Below are 23,323 nucleotides of genomic sequence, written 5' to 3'. Positions count from 1 at the left end.
TATGTACACTGTAGGCTTTAAACCTGGGGCAGATGAGGGTCAGAACACACCCGATGGTCAGATCAGTCGAGTTTGAGAGTCTGTTAGTGTCAGACAGTAACCAACAGGACTGAGGTCTGCAGTGGAAAGAGGCAGCTGTGTTAATGTGGCCTCGGGGGTGGGAGCCCCGGCTTTGTGCTGTGCTCTGTTACTCTTTTCCTGGAATGATTGATGGGAAAATTTATAGTAACACTTATTCTGCCTATAATTTTCTCTCTCTCAAAAATGTAAAAATCCAAAAGGTATTCAGATTTGGCAAACGCGCTTCTGAATTTAAGACCCTCACAACAGGGTGTAACCCTTAGTGTTGTAAGTATCAACTGATGTTATAATTCTGTATTTACACACACCTACATTGTATTGAATATTGGTTTAAATAAGTATAATACTTCCTGAGTAAATACAGCAACTGAAAGGAAGAGTTAAAAGTTTCTTTAAGACATTTTTGGGAGAAAACCCAGATAAAGCAGACCCCATTTCTATAGAAGGTGATACTCTTAGAAACACAGAACTTAAAAAGCAAACACTATTTGCTTTGTATATGATATGTGTATGTATGTACCTTAGTATATGTGTAACACATGCATACGGAAGCCAGAAGAGGGCATCAGATCCCTTAGACTGGAGTTACAGATGGTTGCAAGCTACTGTGTAGCTGGAAATCCTCTCCAAGAAAAGCAAGTGCTCTTGACCACTGAGCTATCTTTCCTGGCCCAGACATACAGAATCTTAATGGCTCTAGAAGCCATTGAGTCAAGCTGCTCAGGACTCTGCCTTTCCCATAGCAGAAGGGATCACAGGTGGGAATTCACACCTGTACCATGAACCCATGGAGATAGGTCATTTTGAGGTTGAATTTGCACGGTAGGTTTCTCCCTGACACATGAGCCAAGTGACTAGTAACGACAAGTGTCGGAACCAAGAGTGGGGCCTGCTCCTTCATTATGTGAGGGTTCCACCCAGCATATCTGGCCCAAAGTACACAAAGTTGTTTCAGAAGTATGAATTAGAACCCAAAGGAAGTTAATAACGTTGATTTTATAAAGGCACATAGCCATGTAATATGGTCAGGGCTTCTTCTGGGCCTGGCCTTGCAGGGGAAGGGGCCTCTGTAAATTAGTGGCCTGAAGCAGCACTACCCAGTAGGACAATCTGCCATGGTGGAGGTGTCCCCTGCACCATTCAGCAGCCTAGCTGGATACAAAGGTAAAGAGTATCACTAAGAAGCTAAATTTTGCATTCAAGTATTTGAAATATAAAACCACTACCCGTGGCTTGTGGCTATGCAGTGTGGTCCAGCCAATGTTTATTTCTTCCAGAGTGTATCTATCACTTTTAATTATATGATACACAAATACATCCATTCGCAGGGGGACCCCTCCCAGACGCCCAAACATTTTGATTGCCGACATAATGTCACATGCGGAAAAGGTCACATCTGCCCTCAATGTGACAAGCTGCAGCCAAAACATGGGCACACTAAATACAGTGTCTGAACTCGCCTTCAGTTTATAAACTCTGGTCTGTCCCCAGGAGGTCTCGTTATGTATATTTATAAACATCCTAAACTGAAAAAAAATCTGAAATCAGGAATACTAGCAGTCCCAGCCTTTCAGATAAGAGAGACTCAGCCCATGCAGATATATGTGTACAAATAGACACACTCATATAGACAAATACAATTTTCCGTGCACACACATATGTGCATGTGTACATACGTGAGCTTAGGATGTAGGTCACTGGTGGATCACTTGCCTAGCTTAGGCAAAAGCCTGGGCTCAATCCTCAGCACTGCAAAAAACAAAAGCAAAAATAAGATTCGGGCCTTTGGGGCTGAGGTTGCCACAGAGTGTCACAGTCTTTAGCTAATCATGAGGAAGTGACACAGGCCCTGGGCTTGGTCCCCATTCTCCCTTCACAAAAAAACAACCAAACAACCAACACATACACAGGATGTATGTATGCATGCATGTGTGTATATGTGCATATAGTTGACATCTATAGATATGTAAGAAGTTATAAAGAGGGGCCAGGACCCTCTAACTTCCCAAATTGAGCTCAGCTGCTACGACACCATGGTCCCTCTCAGACAGAGGGTCTCCATGTCCCACAGCTGGCTGCAGGATGCTGTTTTATGGCTACCTGTTGTCCCTCCTCCCCCACCCCCACTCTGGATGGAACCCTGCTGTACCAGGATGCAGGTCACGGTCTGTTTTCTCCAGACTGCCTGTGGCCTTGAGTATTGAGTGAACATGGTCCCACTGCTGGTCAGTGATTTTCCTGAGCAGTTTAGAGCCCTGGTGTCCTACCAAGTGATAACCCAATCTCTCTTGTTCTTTCTCCCCAGCTGGAAGACATGGTGAGTGACCTTCATTTCCAGCAGGCTTTACTCAAACTCCAGGGTGTCTCCCATCCGGAAGCCAAGATCAAGCATGGCGATGATAGAATTGGACCTGGCCTTCCTTTGTTCACACTGAGAGCAAACACTTGGCCTGGAAGGACTCATCCGCTATAGCTGTGTTTCACTACAATTTTCCAAACCAACTGGAAGCCCTTTTGTTGTGAGGCATATGCTAATGACATGCATCTCTGTCCACCTACCTGATTTCTTAAAATATCCTTCCTCCCTCCTCTTTCTCTCATTTCTCCTCAAATCTCTCTTCCCACTCCACCTCTCCCTTTCTCTTCCCCCATCTCTGCCATGTCTTCTCTGTAGTTCAGTAATTAGGATGCAGAGGGCAGAATGAGAATAGAATCAGATAACAAGTGAGAGATGTGTGGTGGAGAGGATGCTGAGGCCTAGGTAGTTCGTGCTTAATGTTAACCGCCAACCTACCTCAGTGGCTTTTAGTCTCCTTTTTTGTATATTTTACCAATGTTTATTACATGATACATTTGTATATGTGTATATATATATATATATATATATATATATATATATGTATACACACACACACATATATATATTCATATAAGAGAATTCATATAAGAGAATATATATATATATATATATATATATATATTCTCTTATATGAATTTACCAGCTTTTGACCTGTGCTAACTCAGTCCTTTAATAAGAACTTACTGAAAGCCTCCTGTGATCTAGACTCTTGTTTTGAGCTGGGGTCAGGGTTGACAGCAGACAAAATCCATTACACATTTCCATTCTCATGGAGAGTCCAGATAGAAAACAAATGAATAAATTCAGAATCTGAAATAAAGCACAGGTTGTAGTGTAATGGAATAAAGTCAGGAGCAGAGGTTAATACTTTTTAGATCAGGGCTTTTCCCTGAAGCAGCGAACTTGAAGTCAGGACTGAAGGAGCCACAGTTTTCTGAGTGTAAGGCAAGAAATACAAATGCCAGAGCTGTGGAACAGAGCAGACTTAGGCATTCCCTGGAAAGTAACAGAGAGAAGTATCCCTGCAGCACAGGGGTAGGGAGAGATTAGCATGTTAAAAGCAAAGGAGGTATAGCTAGAAGCTGCATCAAACTGACCAGACTTCTGATCCATCTCAAAAGGAAAATCATGTGTTCTCCCTCACAGCCTGTCATATGTATGTGAGTAAAGCTATGTGTGGGTGCAGCATCCCATGGAGAGGGGAGAACAGGAAAGGATAAATTTTGGCGGTGAGGAAGGAGCAGGTAAAGAGCATGAGTCATGACAGGGGATGTAAAGCTAGGTGTTTTTCTAGTCTTCACTCTGTTGTGGATTCCTTAGGTTTTCTTGTGGGTAAGTGGATAAAAACAGACTTGACAGCGAGGCTGCAAAAATCCGATGCAGAGGGGCTGTTCTAGCTGTGTAGAAGTTCACTAAGAAGTATGGACTAATCATTTATTGCAAATAACTTTCAAATAAGTCTCAGTCACTAATACGGCCAGAGAAACAAGATGGTAGGGTGGGTGCTGGTGGAGGTGGAGACGCCACCTGCCTTGTGTTAGGCAGAAGCCATCAGCACAAACTCTCCAGAGCTCTTGGGCTCCTGGAAAGAGCATGCTGGGTTTGAGGTGAGCCCTTAAGTATATTTTTTCCCCATTGAAAACTAAAAGGTTTTCTGTGTTTTCAGGCTGCACTGTTAACCCCTTCTTCCCTGTATCCCTAAATTATAACCAGCATCATTGCTGGTTTTGTACTGTAACCCAAACACAAAGTGAGAAGCACCAGGTCCACACTTTGTTAGGATTCATTCACCTTTTAATTGTAAGATTAACATGACTTGATTTTTGAAAAATCCACTCATCCCACTAATTAGACTCGGAGGCTAATAAGTTTGTCCCATCTCCCCTGAGATGATCTGATTTGGCATCAGCATGCACTGTAACTGGCCATGGATTTGGCATCAGCATGCACTGTAACTGGCCATGGAGGCATCCCTTTTGTCTAGGGAGCTCTGTAGCCCAGGATGACCTTGAACTTCTGATCCTCCCGGCTCTACTGTTCAAGTGTGTGTGTACAGGCATAAGCTACCATATCTGTCTTCTGTGATGCCCGGGATCAAACCCAGGACTTTGCAGATGCCAGAAGAGCACCATACTGACTGGGCTACATCCCTACTCCCTTATCCTCCATTTGCTTTTAATTATAAGAGGAGTCTCCACAGCCATTCCTTGAAAGTTCTTTTCCCTTGTTTCTTCCTCATTAAGTGAAATGGACTTATGTTTCAACATGATTAAAGTACAGATGTGAATGACCATGCCTTTGAGCTGGCTTCTGCGGGGTTAAGGACATTTCCAAACAGGTTCTACTATCTAGAAGGGACTGGGTAATTAACTTACAAGTTTAATCCCAAATCATGTTGATTTTAGACTGTTTTCTTTTCTGATTATCCTGGAGGAACATATAGCCAGCTTTTAGAACAGCCGTTTTAATGATTCAAGCTGTAAACATTTAATATTTTATATGTTTTAATATTTGGGTTATTAATTATTTAATGCTTAAATATTTGAATAGTTAGCATTTAAAATGATTTTGCTTTCTGTGTATTGCTTGTAGGCAAACATCCTACATGACAGGAAGCATGATTTTGGTTTTTTTTTTTTTTTTTTGTCTTTCAGGAAAACCTGAGTGCCCAGTGCATCCAACTGAGTTGGTGTTTGTCCTGGACCAGTCCCGGGATGTCACAGAGCAGGACTTTGAGCGGATGAAGGGGATGATGGTCTCCTTAATTAGGGATGTCAAGGTTAGGGAGGCCAACTGCCCCGTGGGTGCCCGAGTTGCCATCCTAGCCTACAACTCCCACACCAGGCACCTCATCCGCTTCTCAGATGCCTACAGGAAGGACCAGCTGCTCAGGGCGATTAAAGCTCTTCCTTATGAGAGATCCTCCGACAGCAGGGAGATTGGCAAAGCCATGAGGTTCATCTCCAGGAATATCTTCAAGAGAACCCTTCCAGGGGCTCATGTGAGAAGAATCGCCACGTTCTTTAGCAGTGGTCCGTCGGCCGATGCCCAGACCATTACCACAGCAGCCATGGAGTTCAGTGCCCTGGACATTGTACCTGTGGTGATCGCGTTCAGCAACGTGCCCTCGGTCAAGCGCGCCTTTTCAGTAAGCACTGCATAAAGCCCTTTTTATTCCCGTATTTCACCAATCTTCAGAAACATCATAAGAAAATATATAGCTATATTTTCTTGCCTTCAGAACAAGGTCATTCCAGTTAGCGAAATGCAAGGGTAGGTGCTTCATTGCTATTTACCAAGCACTGGAGAAGTGTTCATTATCCTGTTGAATTCTCACAACTACTGTGCAAAGATGAAGATAGGGTTTTCTTTTTTCTTTCTCATTTTGTAAATGAAAGGCTGAGCCTAGACAAGGCCCACTTCTGGCCCAGGTTCCTCAGTTGCCAGAGCAGTGTAGTGATGTTAGGGTTTGATGCTAAGTTTGCTTTGCCACAGCTTTCCTAGCTGCTTACTGCATGGCCTCTGCCTCCAAAGATACTAAAATCAGGAGGGTAGTAAACAGATAGGCGTGTCCTTGAGATGGTCATGATAGTAGTCATTGCTGTGTGGTTTTGAAAAGCTAGCACACCCCTGTAATCCCAGCACTTGGGAGGCAGAGTATGAGAACCAGAAGTTCAGGGGCTTCCTTACCTACCTGGTGAGTTCAAGGCTTGTTTGGGGCTATATGAAAAATCTGTCTCAAAACCTCTTCTATGGGTGTGTGGAAACAGCTCAGTAAAGTGCATTAGGACCTGAATTTCAGGTCCCTAGCATCCACACAATGGCTAAGCATGAAAGTGTACAGTTGTAAACCCAACACTGTGCAGCGAAAGATGGCAACCTGGAGCTTACTGGCCAGCCAGCCTGAAGGAGTGGCTGAGCCCTAGGTTCATCTATCTCGAAAATCAAGGTAGAGAGTGACTGAGAAAGACATCTGGACAGCCCTTGGCTTCCCCATGCATGTCACATGTGTGTACAAATACACAAAAGAACACATCCATGTATCACACAGCCACATGAAAGCAAAGTAAATAAACAGGCTGATTTTTTTTAACTTCATTTATGTAAAAGTCCCCAGTTTATAAAAGAAAAGCCATTCCAACTAAAGCGTCTTCCATTAAGGATTAAACCTAGCATGTCGCATCCCTCAGTAAACCACCTGGGTTGGAGACAACCACCCCTTCCCATCCTTAATCGCAAAAGTCACACTGGCCCCAACAAAGTATCCTCCAGTGGGTGCTGCCCCAGTGTGATGTTGGGCTCCCCCGTTTATAGAGAGCTCCAGACAGCAGTACCAGGGTATTAGGGAATACATGGGAAAGGTCTCAACATTTGACAGTTCATGTAAAGAGTAAATGTCTCACCGCTGTGCCTTGGGACCCAGAACATCCTAGCAAGCGCAAGGGCGACTAGCTTTGCCCTTTTTAGTAGCTTGATGCTGTTTGATACTAATGGGACTGGTGTAGCACAGGAGATGGCTATTAGCATCAGTGGACTCAGAATTATATAAACAAAACAGGACTGATTCATCCAAAGGATACCGTAGGTAGATTAGGAAAGGCTGGGTCTAAGCCATGCAAACAAAGCCTCGAAGTTCTGTAAGTGATTTTGGTGAGAGCACCCTTGCAAGTTTAGTCATAAAACAAAGGACAACTTCATACCCTGTCGAAAACACTTGGTGGTGTTTGTGACGCGTACTTAAACCAACAGTGTTCCACCCACTCAGAAAGTACAGGGTATGAAAGGTATTGTGGTTTGGGGTTAGGTGTTTGGGTTTGGAGTTTATCAACCTTTTGCTTGTTAACATCCACAAAGACAGTTTCTCGATTCTACTTAAATTGCCTAGAGATTCTCTAAGTAATGCTCGATTTCAAAAAATCGGGTCTTGTGGAGCAGAGAAGACAGCCCAGGAGTGAAGCACTTTGCCTGGGGTCCAGTGTTTGAGTCTCCAGAATCCATGTAAACTCAGTGCAGTCGTGAGTCTGCAATCCCAGCACTTCTACACAGGGATGGGGCAAAGAGAGAATCCTCTGTAGTTCATGGGCTAGCCTGAAACGCACAGCAGCGAACAACCCCTGCCTCACATATGGTGGAAGGCAAGGACCAACACCGAGTGCTGTCCTCTGACACATGTCAAGGTCATACAAAGCTGCTGCTGCTGCCCCTCCTGCTCCTCCTCCTGCTCCTCCTCCTGCTCCTGTTCCTCCTCCTGCTCCTGCTCCTGCTCCTCCTCCTCCTCCTCCTCCTCCTCTTCCTCTTCCTCCTCCTCCTCTTCCTCCTCCACCACCACCACCACATTCAGTCCCACTCAAAGATTCTTAATTTGTTTATTATTTATTTTTAAACAACAACAAACTTCATAAATGTGGGCAGCAGCAAGTGAAGGATCTGAGGCCAGACTCGGCCCCAGGTTCATTACAGTGTCAAATGTTCAGCCCTGAGTTTGTCAGAGCTGTTCTGGGCTCTGAGAGTAAAAGGAGGAGCTTATATCTGCCCTTGAGGCTTATATCTGCCTAGGCTTGCTGTCTAAGGGGCTTTAAACAGAGGCTACCATGCCAGCTGGTTAGGACCAGATGCCTGATATGGTTATCTTTAAACAGAGGCAAGCATGCCAACAGGTTAGAACCGGATGCCTGACACAGTTCAGTCGCTTTGCTCTATTTCTGCCTTTTTGCTTCTTGTGACCATTTTTACATCCTGTGTCTTCCCTGGACTTAAACCATTAGCTGTTATCATTATGATTTTGTTGTGGTTGTTTTGGTCTTGGGATGGGGTTTGGGGGAGCGGGTTTGGGGGGGTGTTGTTTTGTTTTAGGGACTTTCTATCTCTGGCTGGCCTAGAACTCTGAGAGATCTGCCTGTCCTGCCCCCTGAATACTTAGGCATTATTTTACTTTTAAGAACAGAACCCTAAACTCAAGTAACACAGTACCTGAGGGTCATATTTTTAAATGCCCCTCACATGTATCATGGCTTCTCTAGATCTCCATTCACCTGAGAGCTGAAAAGGCCCAGCTAAAATCTGGTACCTGTGCAGTTGTGTCAGGGTCTCTAAAGCCCCAATCACCCTTGGGGTTTCAAGTGCTGTGACAAAACACCATGGCCAAAAGCAACTTGGCAAGGAACACGTTTATTCTGTTTACAGTTTCACATTCTAATCCATCATTGAAGGAAGTCAGGGCAGAAACGACATCGGCAGGAACCTGGAGGCAGGAGTTGACCCAGAGGCCATGGAGGAGTGCTGCTTACTGTCTTGCTCCCTGTGGGTTGCTCTGTCTGATTTCTTAGAGCACCCAGATCTACCTGTCCAGGGGTGGCACCACTCCTTGTGGGATGGGCCTTCTCACATCAGCCATCAATCAAGGCAATACCCCTGCGAACTTGCCTCGAGAGAGCATTTTCTCGACTGTGGGTCCCATGTCTCACAGAGCGCTAGCCGTGTCAAGTGGACGTAAGTCTTGCTAGCACAACTGACCTTCCCAACCCTCTCTGTGCATTATAAAGACAGACAACTTTCCAGTCTAGTAGAATGCCATCTCTTTCTATGTGCCATCTTACGGAGCCCTGTGATGACTATGAGAGAAAAATCACCCAACTACCCAGGGATGCCCACACTTCATCTGCAGCCTTGTTAGCTGTACTCTCAGCCATGCTGGCGCATCTTTGCATTTTTTCAAGAAAATAAGCAATAAGAGAAATACAGAAACTTACCATTTTAAATCCCCAGCTGACATTCAGTTCAGGGATTTCTGGGTTTTTTTCTTTCTTTCTTTCTTTTTTTAATACTACAGCACCCCCATGCTAAGCAATAGGATCAGTGATCCCTAAAACAACATCTTTCAAACTGTATGAAGAGATTACTCGCTGGGGTGTCGGGAGTATGCAGGTCATCAGTGGACTCTTCCTAATAGAGCAGCTCATTAGAATCTGTAAGGAAGATCTGTGTCCCGTTTTATATCCTTGTGCGGATACATGATTAAATGTGAGCATCCATTATTAGGCAGGGTCATTGCCAGAAATGTGGAAGTTGTTACACTGTAGACACATAGAACACAAAGCTAGTTAGCAGATGACAACATTCCCTGGACCATCTCCCGAGAAACATCACTCTTAATTACGTAAGGACCCACTGATGCACAGCTAAGGCATAAAAGCAGCTAGAGCATGGAAGCTGGTCCTTGTGAGGGAAGAAGCCTTCTGGACCCCACGCCTATCCCGGGCTCGCTTTCCTTGCTTGTAAAGCAATGAAGCTGGCTTATGTGGTTTCTAAATTTTCTCAGGCTTATTCTGAATCATGATGGGCAGCAAGAAAAATCCTTGTGGCCCACTCCTACCCTGGATGTCCCTCCCACCCTCTCTGAGCTGACTGGCCGGGTTTCTTGTCACTCTTTACAAGAAGACATTTGCACGGTCCATGAGTGACACAGATGCTACTGAAGATGGCGAGAGGAGGCTGAGATTGTGTTCCACTGCACGACGTCCCATTGGTGTCACTACAGCTCCTGTGCCCCTCCCTGCCCAACCTCCATGACTGTCCCCTTGGGACACATCATGCTCCTGTGCCCTCCCTGCCCAACCTCCATGGCTGTCCCCTTGGGACACATCACGCTTGCTTTTATTTTCTGCTGCTTCACCCAACTATGGAGCACTCTGCTCCTTTCTCCACGGACTCAGGTCTAGAAATATAACCTACACCTTCAGTTCTCACAGGCACTCCAAGCCTTTACCTCTAACCCAGGAAGAATATCAAGGAAAAGCAGTGGGCAGCTTGAGGGGAAGCTGATGAGCGCAGACCCCTCCATCTGCTCTGTGTGAGATAAAAGAAAAAAAAAAAGAAGGAGAAAGAAACGGGCAGAGATAGGGCTAAGTCTTGGGGAGATGCCCTCCTCCATTCTTCTATTTTCCCTCATTCCTTGGGCCACAAGAATATAAGCAAATTGACAACCAAAATTAGTGGTGACACTGTTTAACATTCTCTTGTGAGCTAGGTATCATAGAAGCAGGCTCAGGCCCAGGCCTAGGTGGCTTTCTTTCCTGAAACATCCCAGTCCCTCCACAGCGGCAGCATATCATAGCCCATCTAGGAAGCTAGAGGATGCAGTCTTGACTCTGCCCTAGCAGGAGAGACTCCGCACTGTTGGAGAATATAGAACATAGAATATAGAATATAGAATATAGCCCACTGTGTAACTGCAGATGGTTAATTCTAGATCATTGGTTCACAACCTGTGAGTCAAGACCTCTTTGGGGGTTGAATGATCCTTTTACAGTGGTTGTCTAAGACTATTGTTAAGTGGGTATTTACATTATGTTTCATAACAGTAGCAAAAATGTAGCTGTGAAGTAGCAACAGAGATAATTTTATGGTTGAGGGTCATCCCAACATGAGGAGCTGTATTAAAAGGGTCGAAGCACCAGAAAGGTTGAGAACTGCTGCTCTAGACAGCCTTCCATCCCTCAGGACTCCGATTCTCAACCCCTAAAAGAACAGTTCAGATGCCCAACCATGGTCCAGTTGGCTCTGGTCAGAGAAATGGTGTAGCCCTAAGTAACCAGGACCTCTGTGATTACACCTCTATGGATTAAGTATGGGATTGAGGCTCACTAGGGAGAGAGGAGAGCTGTTTTACTTGATACTCTAGGAATGATTCCCTGGAGACAAACAAACATCGTCTGACCCATCTTAGCCACAGGATAGTATCACTATAACTTTTCTTCACCTATCAGTCATCTCCCAATTGATGGGCAAGTTTGCTAATCTTGGTCAGTGGGAGAATCCTTATCTGCTCTTCGTGCTCTCTGAGCGGGCCCAGGCTTGCTCACCAGTCACTCATCACTGTTCAGGTGAGCCAAAGGTGTGGTTCACTTGAAACACTGTGGATGCCTCTCAAAACCACCAACAGTGCGGAGTCTCTCCTGCTAGGGCAGAGTCAAGACTGCATCCTCTAGCTTCCTAGATGGGCTATGATGTGCTGCTGCTGTGGAGGGACTGGGATGTTTCAGGAAAGAAAGCCACCTAGGCCTGGGCCTGAGCCTGCTTCTGTTGATACCTAGCTCACAAGAGAATGTTAAAACAGTGTCACCACTAATTTTGGTTGTCACTTTGCCTGCATTATAAAGAGCAGCCCTTGGTTTCCTGCTTCCCTGGGACTTGGTGTGAGGTGCAGGAGTGGGAGGGTAGAGGGCAGGAGTGTGTGTGGGGGTCTTTTCCATAACTGACTTGAGTGTAGGCAGTCTCTCTTGGCCAGTGTTAATATTTCTCTGAGCTTCAGTTGCTCTATATGAAGAATAAGGATGAAGAATTCCCCCCAGATGGCTGGGTGATATGGATAGGAAATGCTTTATGCTCTCTGCTCACCCATGCCACCCACTGTGTGCCACTGACTGGGACATTCTATTAGATCAAGTAATAGAATTCCCCTTTGACAGTCAAGAGTTAGAACAAGCCGGACCACCTCCCAGCATCCTTGTGGGGTTGCCCTCCCCTGACCTCAGCTCTCAAATAGAGCTGGAAGGCTCCTCCATCCCAACGCGCTAAGCAGTTCTTTCTCTTGCTTCTGCCTTCTTCCAGATTGATGATACTGGCACGTTCCAAGTCATTGTGGTTCCCTCCGGGTCTGACGAAGGGCCAGCGTTAGAGAGACTCCAGCGGTGCACTTTCTGCTATGGTGAGGCCCATGGGAAGAAGTGAATTTGATCAGGCCTGCTCAATGTGTTGAGTCACCATTGGCAGGAGCAGCTGGAACTTGACTGTAGGGATAGGCACGGCCTAGGGCAGACCTCACTGGGGCTCAGGACACACACTGGATCTTCCACACATGGAACTTCTCAGCTCAGCCTGCAGGGCCCTTCCAATGCACCCCAGCAGGAAGCTTATACTCCTGGCCCTTCTACTACTCCTGCAGCTTCCAGGAAACAATAATAATTGAAAAGCAAAACAAAAACCTTAGCCTGTCTCCTTGCCAAGTTTTTCATGCTGTAAAGAATTTTATATGTTTTCTAAATCTCAAATGTATATACACACACACACACACACACACACACACACACACACACACACACACCTGCCCCCAAAGGCTTTGGAGCAACCTGGCACCTCCCTTCCTGGTTGGGAACTGTTTTTCAGTGCAGTGGGAGTGGAAGACAGCAACTCAGACATCCTCACCCAGGAGTCTTCATGGGCTCCCAAGAGTTAGACAACAAAAAGATTTGCAGTATTGACTGTGGTGCACAGTCTGTTGGCCTAGCTGGAAACAGCCTCTTTCCTCCTCCATCTGATGTTCTGTAACCATGCGGGAGCCACTGGGGTTACAGGTAGTCGTGACAGCAGGCAGGTCCCCCCCCCCCAACCCCGTGTCTGCTCTAGTCTGTCTACTGCTCTCATTATTCTGCCTGATGCCGGCTCTTGTGGTGACAGTTCAGACTTAAGCTACTGGGCTTCTTACGCTCTCAGCACGGTTTTAATTGGTTTACATAAATTGTGTCCATCTAGGCTTATAACCACACTGAAATGTTCGAACTATTATTAAACATTGTACAGATGAGGGAGATGAAATTGAGAGAGATGTGATATTCTCCTCAGGGTCCCACAACCAGATCAAACCCAGGGAAGCTGGCTCCAAAGTGCCTTTAATTTTCGCAGACTAAGAGTCTCATTCTATTCCCTGAAACTCTCTCTTTAGACCTGGAGAAAGACAGTATGAGACCTTCTCCATGTGCAGCAGTAGGATGCTGGGGTTTGCTGTGTAGATGACCTCACCTGGAGAGAGTGATTCTGAGAAGGGAGCAGACGTTCCCTGATTCCTTTTCCGTTCCCCTCTACAGACCTGGATTCAAGCTTTCTGCTCACACCCTCCAGCCCTGTGGATTGTACTGGGGAGTTTTGGATCCGAGCACTCTCCCTCCTTCACATAAACTGGTGAAGTGCTAGGATCCAGCCTATACGCTCTTAGCTGCGCCCCTGGACATGTCAGCTCCAACAGTGTGCTGATGTGTTGCACAGTCATTAACTGCACATATGTGACAGGGGATAGGCATTTGGCTCTGAGCCTTGGCTTAAACCCTTGCTTTGTCTCACAGGCATATAATGGAAGATATTTTGGCAGTCATTTCCTGCAATTAAAAACACCACAGAACAGAGCAAATGGGCAGCCTGCTGTCCCTGATTTAAGAAACGGCTCTGCACACAGGTGACTATTCCGTCATCTGACCACTATTCAGAGTCATAAAATGTCACTAAACTTCAGTAAGGGACTTCAGCTGAGCCATCTTTATTGAGTCCATGAACAAGCATGAAGATGGAAAGTTTGCTACACCCACAGGATCCACATGCTAGCCATTAGATTGTTCACTTAATAGTTGGTATTTATGGCCCATGCTGATATCTAATTTCCATCTGTATGCTTGTTACTCCATTTCTAACTTCCCCTTTGGTTTCTAAGGAACCCATTCTTACCCTCAGTCATCTCATCTACTAACAAACTAGACAAACCCTCAGCATCTGGGTCAGCCTGATTCCCCGTTAGTTGCAATCAGTAATACAGAGACCTAGCGGTGGCTTGTTCAGACGTGATATCATGTTTGTTATGTGATAAGACCAGAACATGGACATCCCAGCTCTCAGGTAAAGGGGCCACCCTGTACCTCATGTGTCCTTATCTCTAATGATAAGAAACTGCAATCTAGCTCATCGGGTAAAGTGGCCCGTCTCCAAACATGATGATTTGAGTTCAATCCCTAGGACTCACGAGGAAGGAGGAAACTGACTCTTGAAAGTCCTCCTTTGCCTCCACACACATGCTGGGCTATGTGTACCCATGTATAAAACAAACAAGTAAGTGTTAGAAACACCATTGACAGAAACTTCTAGAAATATAGTGCATTCATTATGAATGTACTCCCCTGCTTCAGTGGGTTCCATGAAAATAGATGAAGTGAATTCTAGAATCCTCTCATTTCTAATTTATCATATCCCCCCATTCATTCATTGTGGTCACATTCAATAAAATCCACTCTCTGTTTTTTCCTTATGGTATGCATGCATAATGAGAGAGGCATATTTATAAAAATGACTTCACTTTATGGAAGAACACTTTTTATAAGGGGTATGAAGTTATGAACTCTTACTTAAGTTGAAATAAAAGATGCATTGCTTTTTAAAGCCTAATTTTGAAAGCAGCTGAGCTTTTCACAGCTAGTGTCGTGATTAAGGCCCGTAGTTTAGCCTGCACACTGTCACCACTAGAAGTTCTCTTACAGTGTGTTCTTACAGCAGAGGACGAATTGCTCACTTCAAACTTTATACACACAACAGTCAAGATTAAACTTCAATAGAACACAATTTAAAAACTGGTAGCATGGAGTCAAGGACTCACAGCCTGGTATCAGATCTGGACATCTTGGTCATAAACTCTCTTGGTGTCAAAGTTGTATCTATTTTATGAGCAAAATCTATGTATTTCCTGCATGCTAAAATAGCTGAGGTAGAATCTTCCTACTCTTTGTCTCGATCTGCTTAGTAACTCTAAATGACTTGGTTTGCAGATCTATGCAAGCCGGATGCCTCTTGTGACCAAGCCAAACCACCCCCCATCCAGTCCTACCTGGACACTGCATTCCTACTGGATGGCTCTCGGCATGTGGGAAGTGCAGAGTTTGAAGACATGAGAGACTTTCTGGAGGCACTGCTAGATCACTTTGAAATCACTTCAGAGCCAGAGACATCTGTCACTGGAGACAGGGTGGCCCTACTGAGCCATGCCCCCCTCGACTTCCTACCCAACACCCAGAGGAGTCCGGTTAGAACTGAGTTCAACCTAACCACCTATAGCAGTAAGCACCTCATGAAGAGACACGTGGAACAGGCAGTCCAGCAGCTGAATGGAGATGCTTTCCTTGGCCATGCCCTCGGGTGGGCACTGGACAATGTCTTTTTAAACACCCCCAATTTGAGACGAAACAAAGTCATATTTGTGATATCTGCTGGGGAAACCAGCCACCTAGATGCGGAAGCCTTAAAGAAAGAGTCCCTACGAGCCAAATGTCATGGGTATGCCCTCTTTGTCTTTTCCTTGGGCCCTGACTGGGATGACAAAGAACTGGAAGACCTGGCCAGCCACCCCATAGACCAGCACTTGATCCAGCTTGGCCGAATTCATAAACCTGACCACGGATACAGCGTAAAGTTTGTGAAGTCCTTTATAAACTCCATCAGGCGTAAGTCAAAAAACTGTTCCTGTACATAAGATCCTGCTCCGTAATTCCCCAGAAGGGCAATGTGCTGCGTGCTTGCTTGGACACCACTTGTTTGTCTTCAAGGGCATTGCAGGGTCAGAGAGGAAAATATGTAATAATGGATGGTGGAAGGAGGACACTCTGGTTCCTAAGCATTTAATTTTCTGGCTCATCATTTTTTTTTTATGTCTCTGGTTCCTATGGAGAAGCAATCATAACAAGCAGCTGTCCACACATCTGTCTACACAGAGAGGTGTAGTCTGGGGGGGTGTGAAATCACAGCCTGGACTCGGGCTCCCTTGCCATGTAACCCTAGAAAGCTGCCCTTTGGTAAGAGGTTTCTGCAGCTAACACAGAGAGAGAGAGAGAGAGAGAGAGAGAGAGAGAGAGAGAGAGAAGCCAGAGAAAAACAGAAACAATTCTTGGCTTTGCTTGGACAAGTTCCAAAGTATGAGCTGGGAGTGTTAAGGAGATATCGTTTTTATCGGTCAGAATGAAAGGCATGGCTTTGTATAACTTTCTCCCAACTTCATGACCTTGTAGGATCCACTCACGAGAATAACTGTGCCTGGGAGGAGACAAGCATGGGCTGTTTTTCTTGGCTGGGAGTCCTGAGAAATCTGCAGTCCATTTTGGATGCAGCAGGGATGGCCAAGGAGCCATGTCCAGATATGAGGCTGAAGGTAGACAGGCCGTGGGTAACTATATCTGTTTTCAGAGCCTGCTGACTCTTGTCCAAGGGAGTGCAGATAAGGAGACAGGCATGCACAGGTTGAAGAAGGCCTGTGCGAGTGCCTGGCTAATTCCTAAAACTGTCATCATATTGAAGAGCGAGGTGGGTTGAGGCTGCAGATGTGCTGAGCAGTGTAGAGAGACTTCTGGTGGGGTTGATGGTAAATCCTACTCAGTGTGAGTCTAGGACCAGCACCAACTACCAGCTGAGGCTGGTTAGACGCAGGCTTCAGCCCCACCCAGATGTTCCAAATCAGAATTTGTATCTTACCGGAGCTCCCAGGAAACACACATACAAGGTTTTGGAAACACGGGTGTGGGAATAGTGAGCCCCCCAGAGTGAGATTCATTTCCATAGACTCTGGAACAGAAACTCCAAAGAGGAGCTCAGGGCAAGGGGTCACCCTGAAGGAAGTCTTTCATAAGGGTTGACCAAAAGACCACTTGGTAAGTCTCTGGTAAACTCGGAAAGAAGCTTGCTTGATGGCCCACACGTGTGGGGGGAGGGGGTAAGACTTGCCCTGAAACTTCCTTCCTGGTATTTCAGAATTCTTCCTGCTCATCCATGCCTGGGCATCCAGTCACATGATCCGATGAGGCAGCCCTTCCCTCTTAGGACAAAAGCAGAAATGTTTTAAGCTAAGAGCAGGTGGGACTCACAGGAGACACAGAAAGTGTTCTGAACACTGAGTGTGATACGGCCACCTACCCCATTTCCAAAGCTGTGATATCTAGAAAGTACCATCTTTAAAACACAGCTGCAGGAAGTGACTTCTACCACAGGCCCATGGTCATGCCCATTCAACACAATGGTCATTGCCGGTCATCTACTCTGAGCCACTGGCTGCACTGGTGCCAGGCTTTAAGAATAGACTTGGCCAGATGCCCTCTGAAGCTTCGAATGCCTTCAAAGTGTCTGTGACTCATTTGGCACACGACCGCAAAGCAGACAGCAGGACACGGTCCACGTCAGAGCAGCACATTCCCTAAGGGAGGCAAAGCTGCTGAGTCAGCAACCTTCTACAAACTGTTCAAATAAGAAAAGAAAACCCCAAACCAGATCTGGTGGGCCCAGCACACACCTGTGACATTTGCTTTGGAGAGGCAGAGACAGGAGGATTGCTGTAAATCCAAAGCCAGCCCAAGCCACTTAGTAAGACCCTACCTCAAAAGGAAACTCCTATGTAAGACAAAAACCCTGAAGGCCATACGGTAGAGCATACTACCCTTCTTGTAAGAGCAGTTTTGAAGATAATGCCCTGTTGCAGTCCAGGACACGCCTATTAGTTGGAAGAACCCTACTCAACCAGCAAGAGGCTCTGTGTGTGTGTGCGCGTGCACGTGAGTGTAAGCATGTGTGTGTGCGCACGCGAGTGTAAGCATGTGTGCATGCATGTGCCACATGTACATGTGTGAGCCAGAGGACAGCCTCAGGTGTCACTCCTCAGGCACCGTCCTTTGGAGACAGAGCTTCCCAGTGATGCAGAACTTGTCCAGCAGGCTAGGCTGGCTGGCCAGTATAACCCAGCATCACCAGTAAATCCTATCTTTTTGTCACCTCCCCAGTGCCAGGATTGTAAGTACTTGACACCAGGCCTGGCTTTTTCATAAGGGTATTTGCTTAACAAATTTTTTTGACTTCATGCTTTCAGGCATGCATAACACATTTTAAATTTTTCTCTGTTAAAAAAAAAAGCTTTGCATTTTCAAATGGATTAAAGCATGCTTTATTGTTATGAAAAATTAATACTCTTCCAAATGAAGTGAGACGGTGAATTGAACCCAAAGGCATGTAGCGTGTTGCTAACATAAAGACCATAAAGGGACTACCCTGTTCCCTTCGTGCTTGGATATGCCACAAAAATAAAAAATATACTCTAATGAGTTCCTATCAAAGGCAAGAGCATTATTAGGACTGCCTGCCTTGTGTTATGTTTCGTAATGGCTGACGACGTTAGGAGCTACAGGCATTTTAATGAAAAGTTGTTTGAATTCACCAACATATTCACTAGAGACTTCTTTTCCAAACTTGGTCTGGGGACTTCTCTGAGACATTTCTCATGCCCTGTGACCATCTTTGGATGGACATTGGCAACTGCTGTGATACTGTACAGAACAGACACACTAACGAAGAGCTTTACCGGAGCCTTTTCTCTTTCTAGATGGGATAAACAAGTATCCACCGGTCAACCTCAAAGCCAAGTGCAACAGACTCAGTTCTAGGGATCTGAAGCCGCCCCCACGCCAGTTTCGAAGGTATGTTCCATGTGCTGGGGGTGACTTTTAGGGAGATGTGAATCCCTCCTGATTTCTCAAGTCTTCCTCTTTCTCTCTCTCCCCTCACCCACTTTAGTCAGTCAGAAATCTGTTACACCATCTTAAAATATGAATTGAGGGAACTAGAGATGGTTTTTAAATGACCAAATAGATCTGGCAATAACCAAATAGAGGTTGTTTTTTCCTTTTTTAAATGAAAAGTCCAGTTGTTGAAACAAAGCACCCAATGGGACACTCCAGTAGCAGTAAGCATGCCCAGTGGCTGCAATTATGCCCAGTGGGCAGATCTTGCTTTTTAAACAGCATCCTGTACTCAAAGGAACTGGGGTTTCTTGGTGCCCAAGACACACTCGGGATCGGGTGAGGAAAGACCAAGCCCAGCCCAAGACAATGGAGATCCTCCAGAGAAGCAAAAACACAGTTAAAACAAAACATAGCCCCCTACCAGTGTCATGTCTAGAGGGTGAGATGGTCTGAGTCCCCCGAGCCTAGTCTCGGACAGCAAGTCCAGAAAGAAGCACGGAGTGATTTATCTAATGTATCGCTCGCTGTAAGTATGGTATGCACAGGAGCATAAGCTCCTGTGAGGTCAGAGTCCAGCTTTGGGGAGTTGGGTCTCTAGCGTGCACTGTGGGATCCAGGAGCCTACCTCAAGTTATTGGGTGTCAACAGCTGGTGCTGCATGGCTTCCGAGGTGCAGGTGTTATGTGCAGTCTGTATAGTCTGAGGTGACAGAGTGGGACACACAGTCATCACGTGTGTGAAGTTCTTGCCGGAAATGCTTGACTAGAGGTTAATGATGAGACCATCATCGCTGGGCAACCCCAGGGTGTGGAACTGTTAGACTGTAGGTCTTGCATCATGGATGAAGGGATAAGAATGAACTTTGGGGTGAGAGAACTAAAGACAGGGAAGCTAATCTCTGAACTTTAATTGGATCCTAGAACAGAAAGACAAGGCTAATATAGCCATGACTTGGAAACATCTGGGGAGATTTGAGTATGGACAATACACTGACGTGATTGGATGGGCTTCCTGGTGTGTAGAAGAGAATGTCTTTAAGAGAAGTTTGCTAAAGAATGTTAAGGATAGCATGTAAGATGGTTGTGGCCACGGTATCAATCACTTCCCCGTTCTGTGTGTGATGTGCATGAATGTGTGTCGTCCTTGATCAATCTCCTCCTGTACGGGGGTCACAGTCCCCTCTCTGAGGCAGCATGATGGTCTAGCAAATCTGGTTGGCAGGCTCGCTTCAGGGATAGCATCTTTACCTCCTGCCATGCTGGACTTACAGGGCTGCAGAATCCAGTTTAATGGGTTCTGGGGATCCCATTCCAGTCCTTAAGTTGTGTGGCAAGCTCTTGGCCCACGGAGCTATCAGGTAGCTAGAAGCACTTCTTTGGTAAGGGACTGCACTAACACGCAGCTGTAGGCCATGACCAAGCGGCTGGCTCATGCTTAGACAGACACCGTTAGCATTAGGGAGGCTTGGTGTGTCTCCCTTGGAGTGTGTGCCCTCTGTGTGATCATCAGGACTGGGCAGGCATTCCCAGCCAGGATGCTAAGGACCCCTGAGAAGCTCCTGCCTGGAGGCTCTGGCTTCCCTCCAGCCATGAAGCGAGCAAGGGAACTGTCCAGCAGCAAATGTTTCTGAAGTCCAGCGTAAAGCGGCCGTGAAGCTAGTCCAAGAGGAGTAGGGCGCCCCCTGCTGCGGGTGCCTGGCACTGTTTAGAGTTGACTGGACTGACACTTGGGCTGAGACAGGTGTGGCAGCTTCAAGGAACTCTGGAGGGCTGTGCACCGAGGCTTAGCTCACTGTAACTGCTGTTAGTTTTGAATTTTGGGTTTTCTAAGTGATGGAAAAAGAAATTCCTCACTGGGGGCTCAGAGCCTCTGTTCACTTGAAATCCACCTACTGCTGCCTCCCCAGTTTCTACATTCCAGTGACAGCATCTTCCGGCTCCCCTGGCCTCCCTTTCCTATTCCCTTCACAGGGGCTTGTGGCCTGGCACGCTGTATTGGGAAGCAGTGGCATCCCTGCCTTTGTCTTTGCTTGTCTCCACCCAGCCATCCTAGCAGGAAGGTGGTGATATTCTGAGGCACTGTGCCCAGCAGCTAGCTAACTGACGAAAGGGGCCCAGCATCTGGGAATCTGTCTAGAAGCTGGCAGGCCAAGCCATGGGATGGGGTCACCAGAAGATACTGTGTGTCTCCATGCCAGAGCCCAACATCAAAGAAAAATGAAAAACTGTCACGGTGAGGGAGGGTAGAACAGCCATAGAAGAAAATGCTTTCTTCTGCCTTCTGAGGCAGAGGCTTAAGTGTTCATCCTACCGGGCTTGACAAATTTGCAGCCAGCTCCGACTGCAAAGGCAGGTGTCTGCGCTAACTGACACACTCGAGAGGCAATTTTAGAAACTGCTTTGTTTGAAGACAGGATCAAGTGGGAAGACAGAATCCTCGGGGCGTTTAAACAGGGAATCTCTCCTTCTCCGCGGTGCCCTTGATACAGAGGAGGCTCAGCTTCTCCTATGAATCTGAAGTGGCCAAGTGGCTGGGGCACCAAGGAATTGAGATGTGGAATGTATACCACTGTCCGTGAACTCCCTGGTGGTGTAATCGCCCAGAACTCCCCAGGCCTCCCCTAAGTAACCCAAGATGATGATGAGAGCAGTAAGGACTGCTTCTGAAGCTCCCCTCCTGGGCCTTTCAAGTGGAGCAAGGCAGAGAGGATCATGGGATTGAGGAGTCTGCCTGCTAGGCACAGGGGCTGGCCAGACAGATGAGATGCCACCCCGAGAATGCCGTGACTCGGGATTACCTGTGGATTTGAGGAAACATACCGAAGCTGGTCTGTAGCAGAAAGGGTGTGGACTCCCGCCACAGGCAATCAAGACAGATGGCCAGAGGGCGAGACCATAGCAAGGCTTTGTGTAAGCACTCAGCTCTGCTCCGAGATTTACTTTTACTGAAGACACAAAGCTGCCTATGTGCTGTGCCAGACTCCAAAGCAGAGACAGGCAGAGCCTAAATTGGTGGGCGGTAAAAATGGGCAGGCATCCCTGCCACATGAACAACACATTTGCTTTCTAAAGTACATTTTCTGGATGCACGATATGTATATGGGTATGCATGTATATGGGTATGCACGTGCACACACACACACATACATTTAGAAATAGAAGCAAGCTCATCTGGGCCACTCATCCCACTGCCTCTACTCAGGAAGCAGAGCATGGCTGCCTCCCGATTATCTACACAGATGGAGGAATCTGTGACCACAAGGAATGGAAAGCTACAGTCAGTACCACTCCCGTTTTATCTAGAACATGCCACATCTTGCTTTCTATAAGGTTCACTAGAGCTAGGCTCCAGTTGAAAAAATCGGAATTATTTTATCCGAATTCCTGTTGTGATGCCTGTTGTTGGAGTTACCAGCCAGCAAAGTATTCTCCCAAACAAGACACAGTAGAAGACAAATCAGAACAAACCCCAGGCAGTCAATGATCCTTACTAAGATGCTTATTAAATGCTTTATCAAATACAAACGCCCATCTGTAACAGTAGAAAGAATAACCATCAAAGCTAAGGCATGGGCCCAGCACTTAAATAAAGCACTGGCCATGTAAGCACTGAGGGCCTGAATTTGGATCCCAAGGCCCCACAGTAAGAGGCAGGGGCAAGGACACCAGGAGCTCACTGGCCACTTTTTACCAGCCAGCTGTCTCAAACCAAAGCTGATGGTGCCTGAGGACCAATACCAGGCATGTCCTCTGCCCTCTGCACAAGCACCCATGGGCATGCACACACACAGGAACACACATACCACCCCAGCCCCAAACAAAACAGCACAAAGAAAGGCTTTTAACATGTTTGACCCTTTGTGGAAAAGGTGCCAGGGTTGGGCTTAGAAGTAGTTGCCAATCTAATGATTTTTCAAAAGGTTTATTTTTAATTATATGTATATATCTCCATGGCGAGTGTGTGCACATGAGTATGGCGGCTTCAGAGGCTAACGGTGTTGGATGCCCTAGAGCTGGGTAAGCTGCCCTACGTGGGTGCTGGGAACCAAACTACCACCTCTGCAGCTGTGCTGTCCTTACACCTAAGGGATGGGATATAATCAAAGAAACAAGCGGGAAAAGGCAGGGAAGAACCACAGATGAGCTAGCCAAGCCTGAGAACAGTGCTATTTAGACTCAGAAGACATCCTTTGCAGGGAGTCGCGCTCCTTTATCAAAGTGGCCATTGGATGATGCACACCCATGGGCATGCGGGCAGCACTAACTGAATGCAGGGTTATTAATGACAAACAAAGGACATTATGTTAGGGAGACAATGGGATGATGGGCACTCAAGGAAACAGGAGGGTAGTGGTGGGTGAATATGACCAAAAGCATTGTATAAATGTAAGAAAATTTAAGATTTTAGAGAACTTCATACATGAATACTGCATCTTCATCACTTCAACTGCCCGACTCCTTCCATATTCCCTTCCAAACTCATATGTGATACACACACACACACACACACACACACACACACACATATATATATATATATATCACACAAACACATACACATACACACACACACACGTATA

The 23,323-nt window shown here is 46.3% G+C and overlaps 1 protein-coding gene across 1 annotated transcript in view; it reads left to right on the top strand.

Moving 5' to 3' along the window:
* Positions 1-23,323, top strand: part of Col6a6 (collagen type VI alpha 6 chain) — a 141,267-nt gene that overhangs the window by 114,661 nt on the left and 3,283 nt on the right. The window contains exons 32-36 of the mRNA XM_021172618.2: positions 2,387-2,398; positions 5,095-5,588; positions 12,050-12,146; positions 15,022-15,693; positions 18,606-18,699. Coding sequence (XP_021028277.1) covers positions 2,387-2,398; positions 5,095-5,588; positions 12,050-12,146; positions 15,022-15,693; positions 18,606-18,699 — 1,369 coding nt within the window. The remainder of the gene's footprint in view (positions 1-2,386; positions 2,399-5,094; positions 5,589-12,049; positions 12,147-15,021; positions 15,694-18,605; positions 18,700-23,323) is intronic.

The sequence above is a fragment of the Mus caroli genome, chromosome 9 (assembly GCF_900094665.2).
Source record: "Mus caroli chromosome 9, CAROLI_EIJ_v1.1, whole genome shotgun sequence".
Classification (NCBI taxonomy): Eukaryota; Metazoa; Chordata; class Mammalia; order Rodentia; family Muridae; genus Mus; species Mus caroli.
Note: the sequence above shows the minus strand (reverse complement) of the source record. Positions and strands in the feature narration are given on the sequence as shown.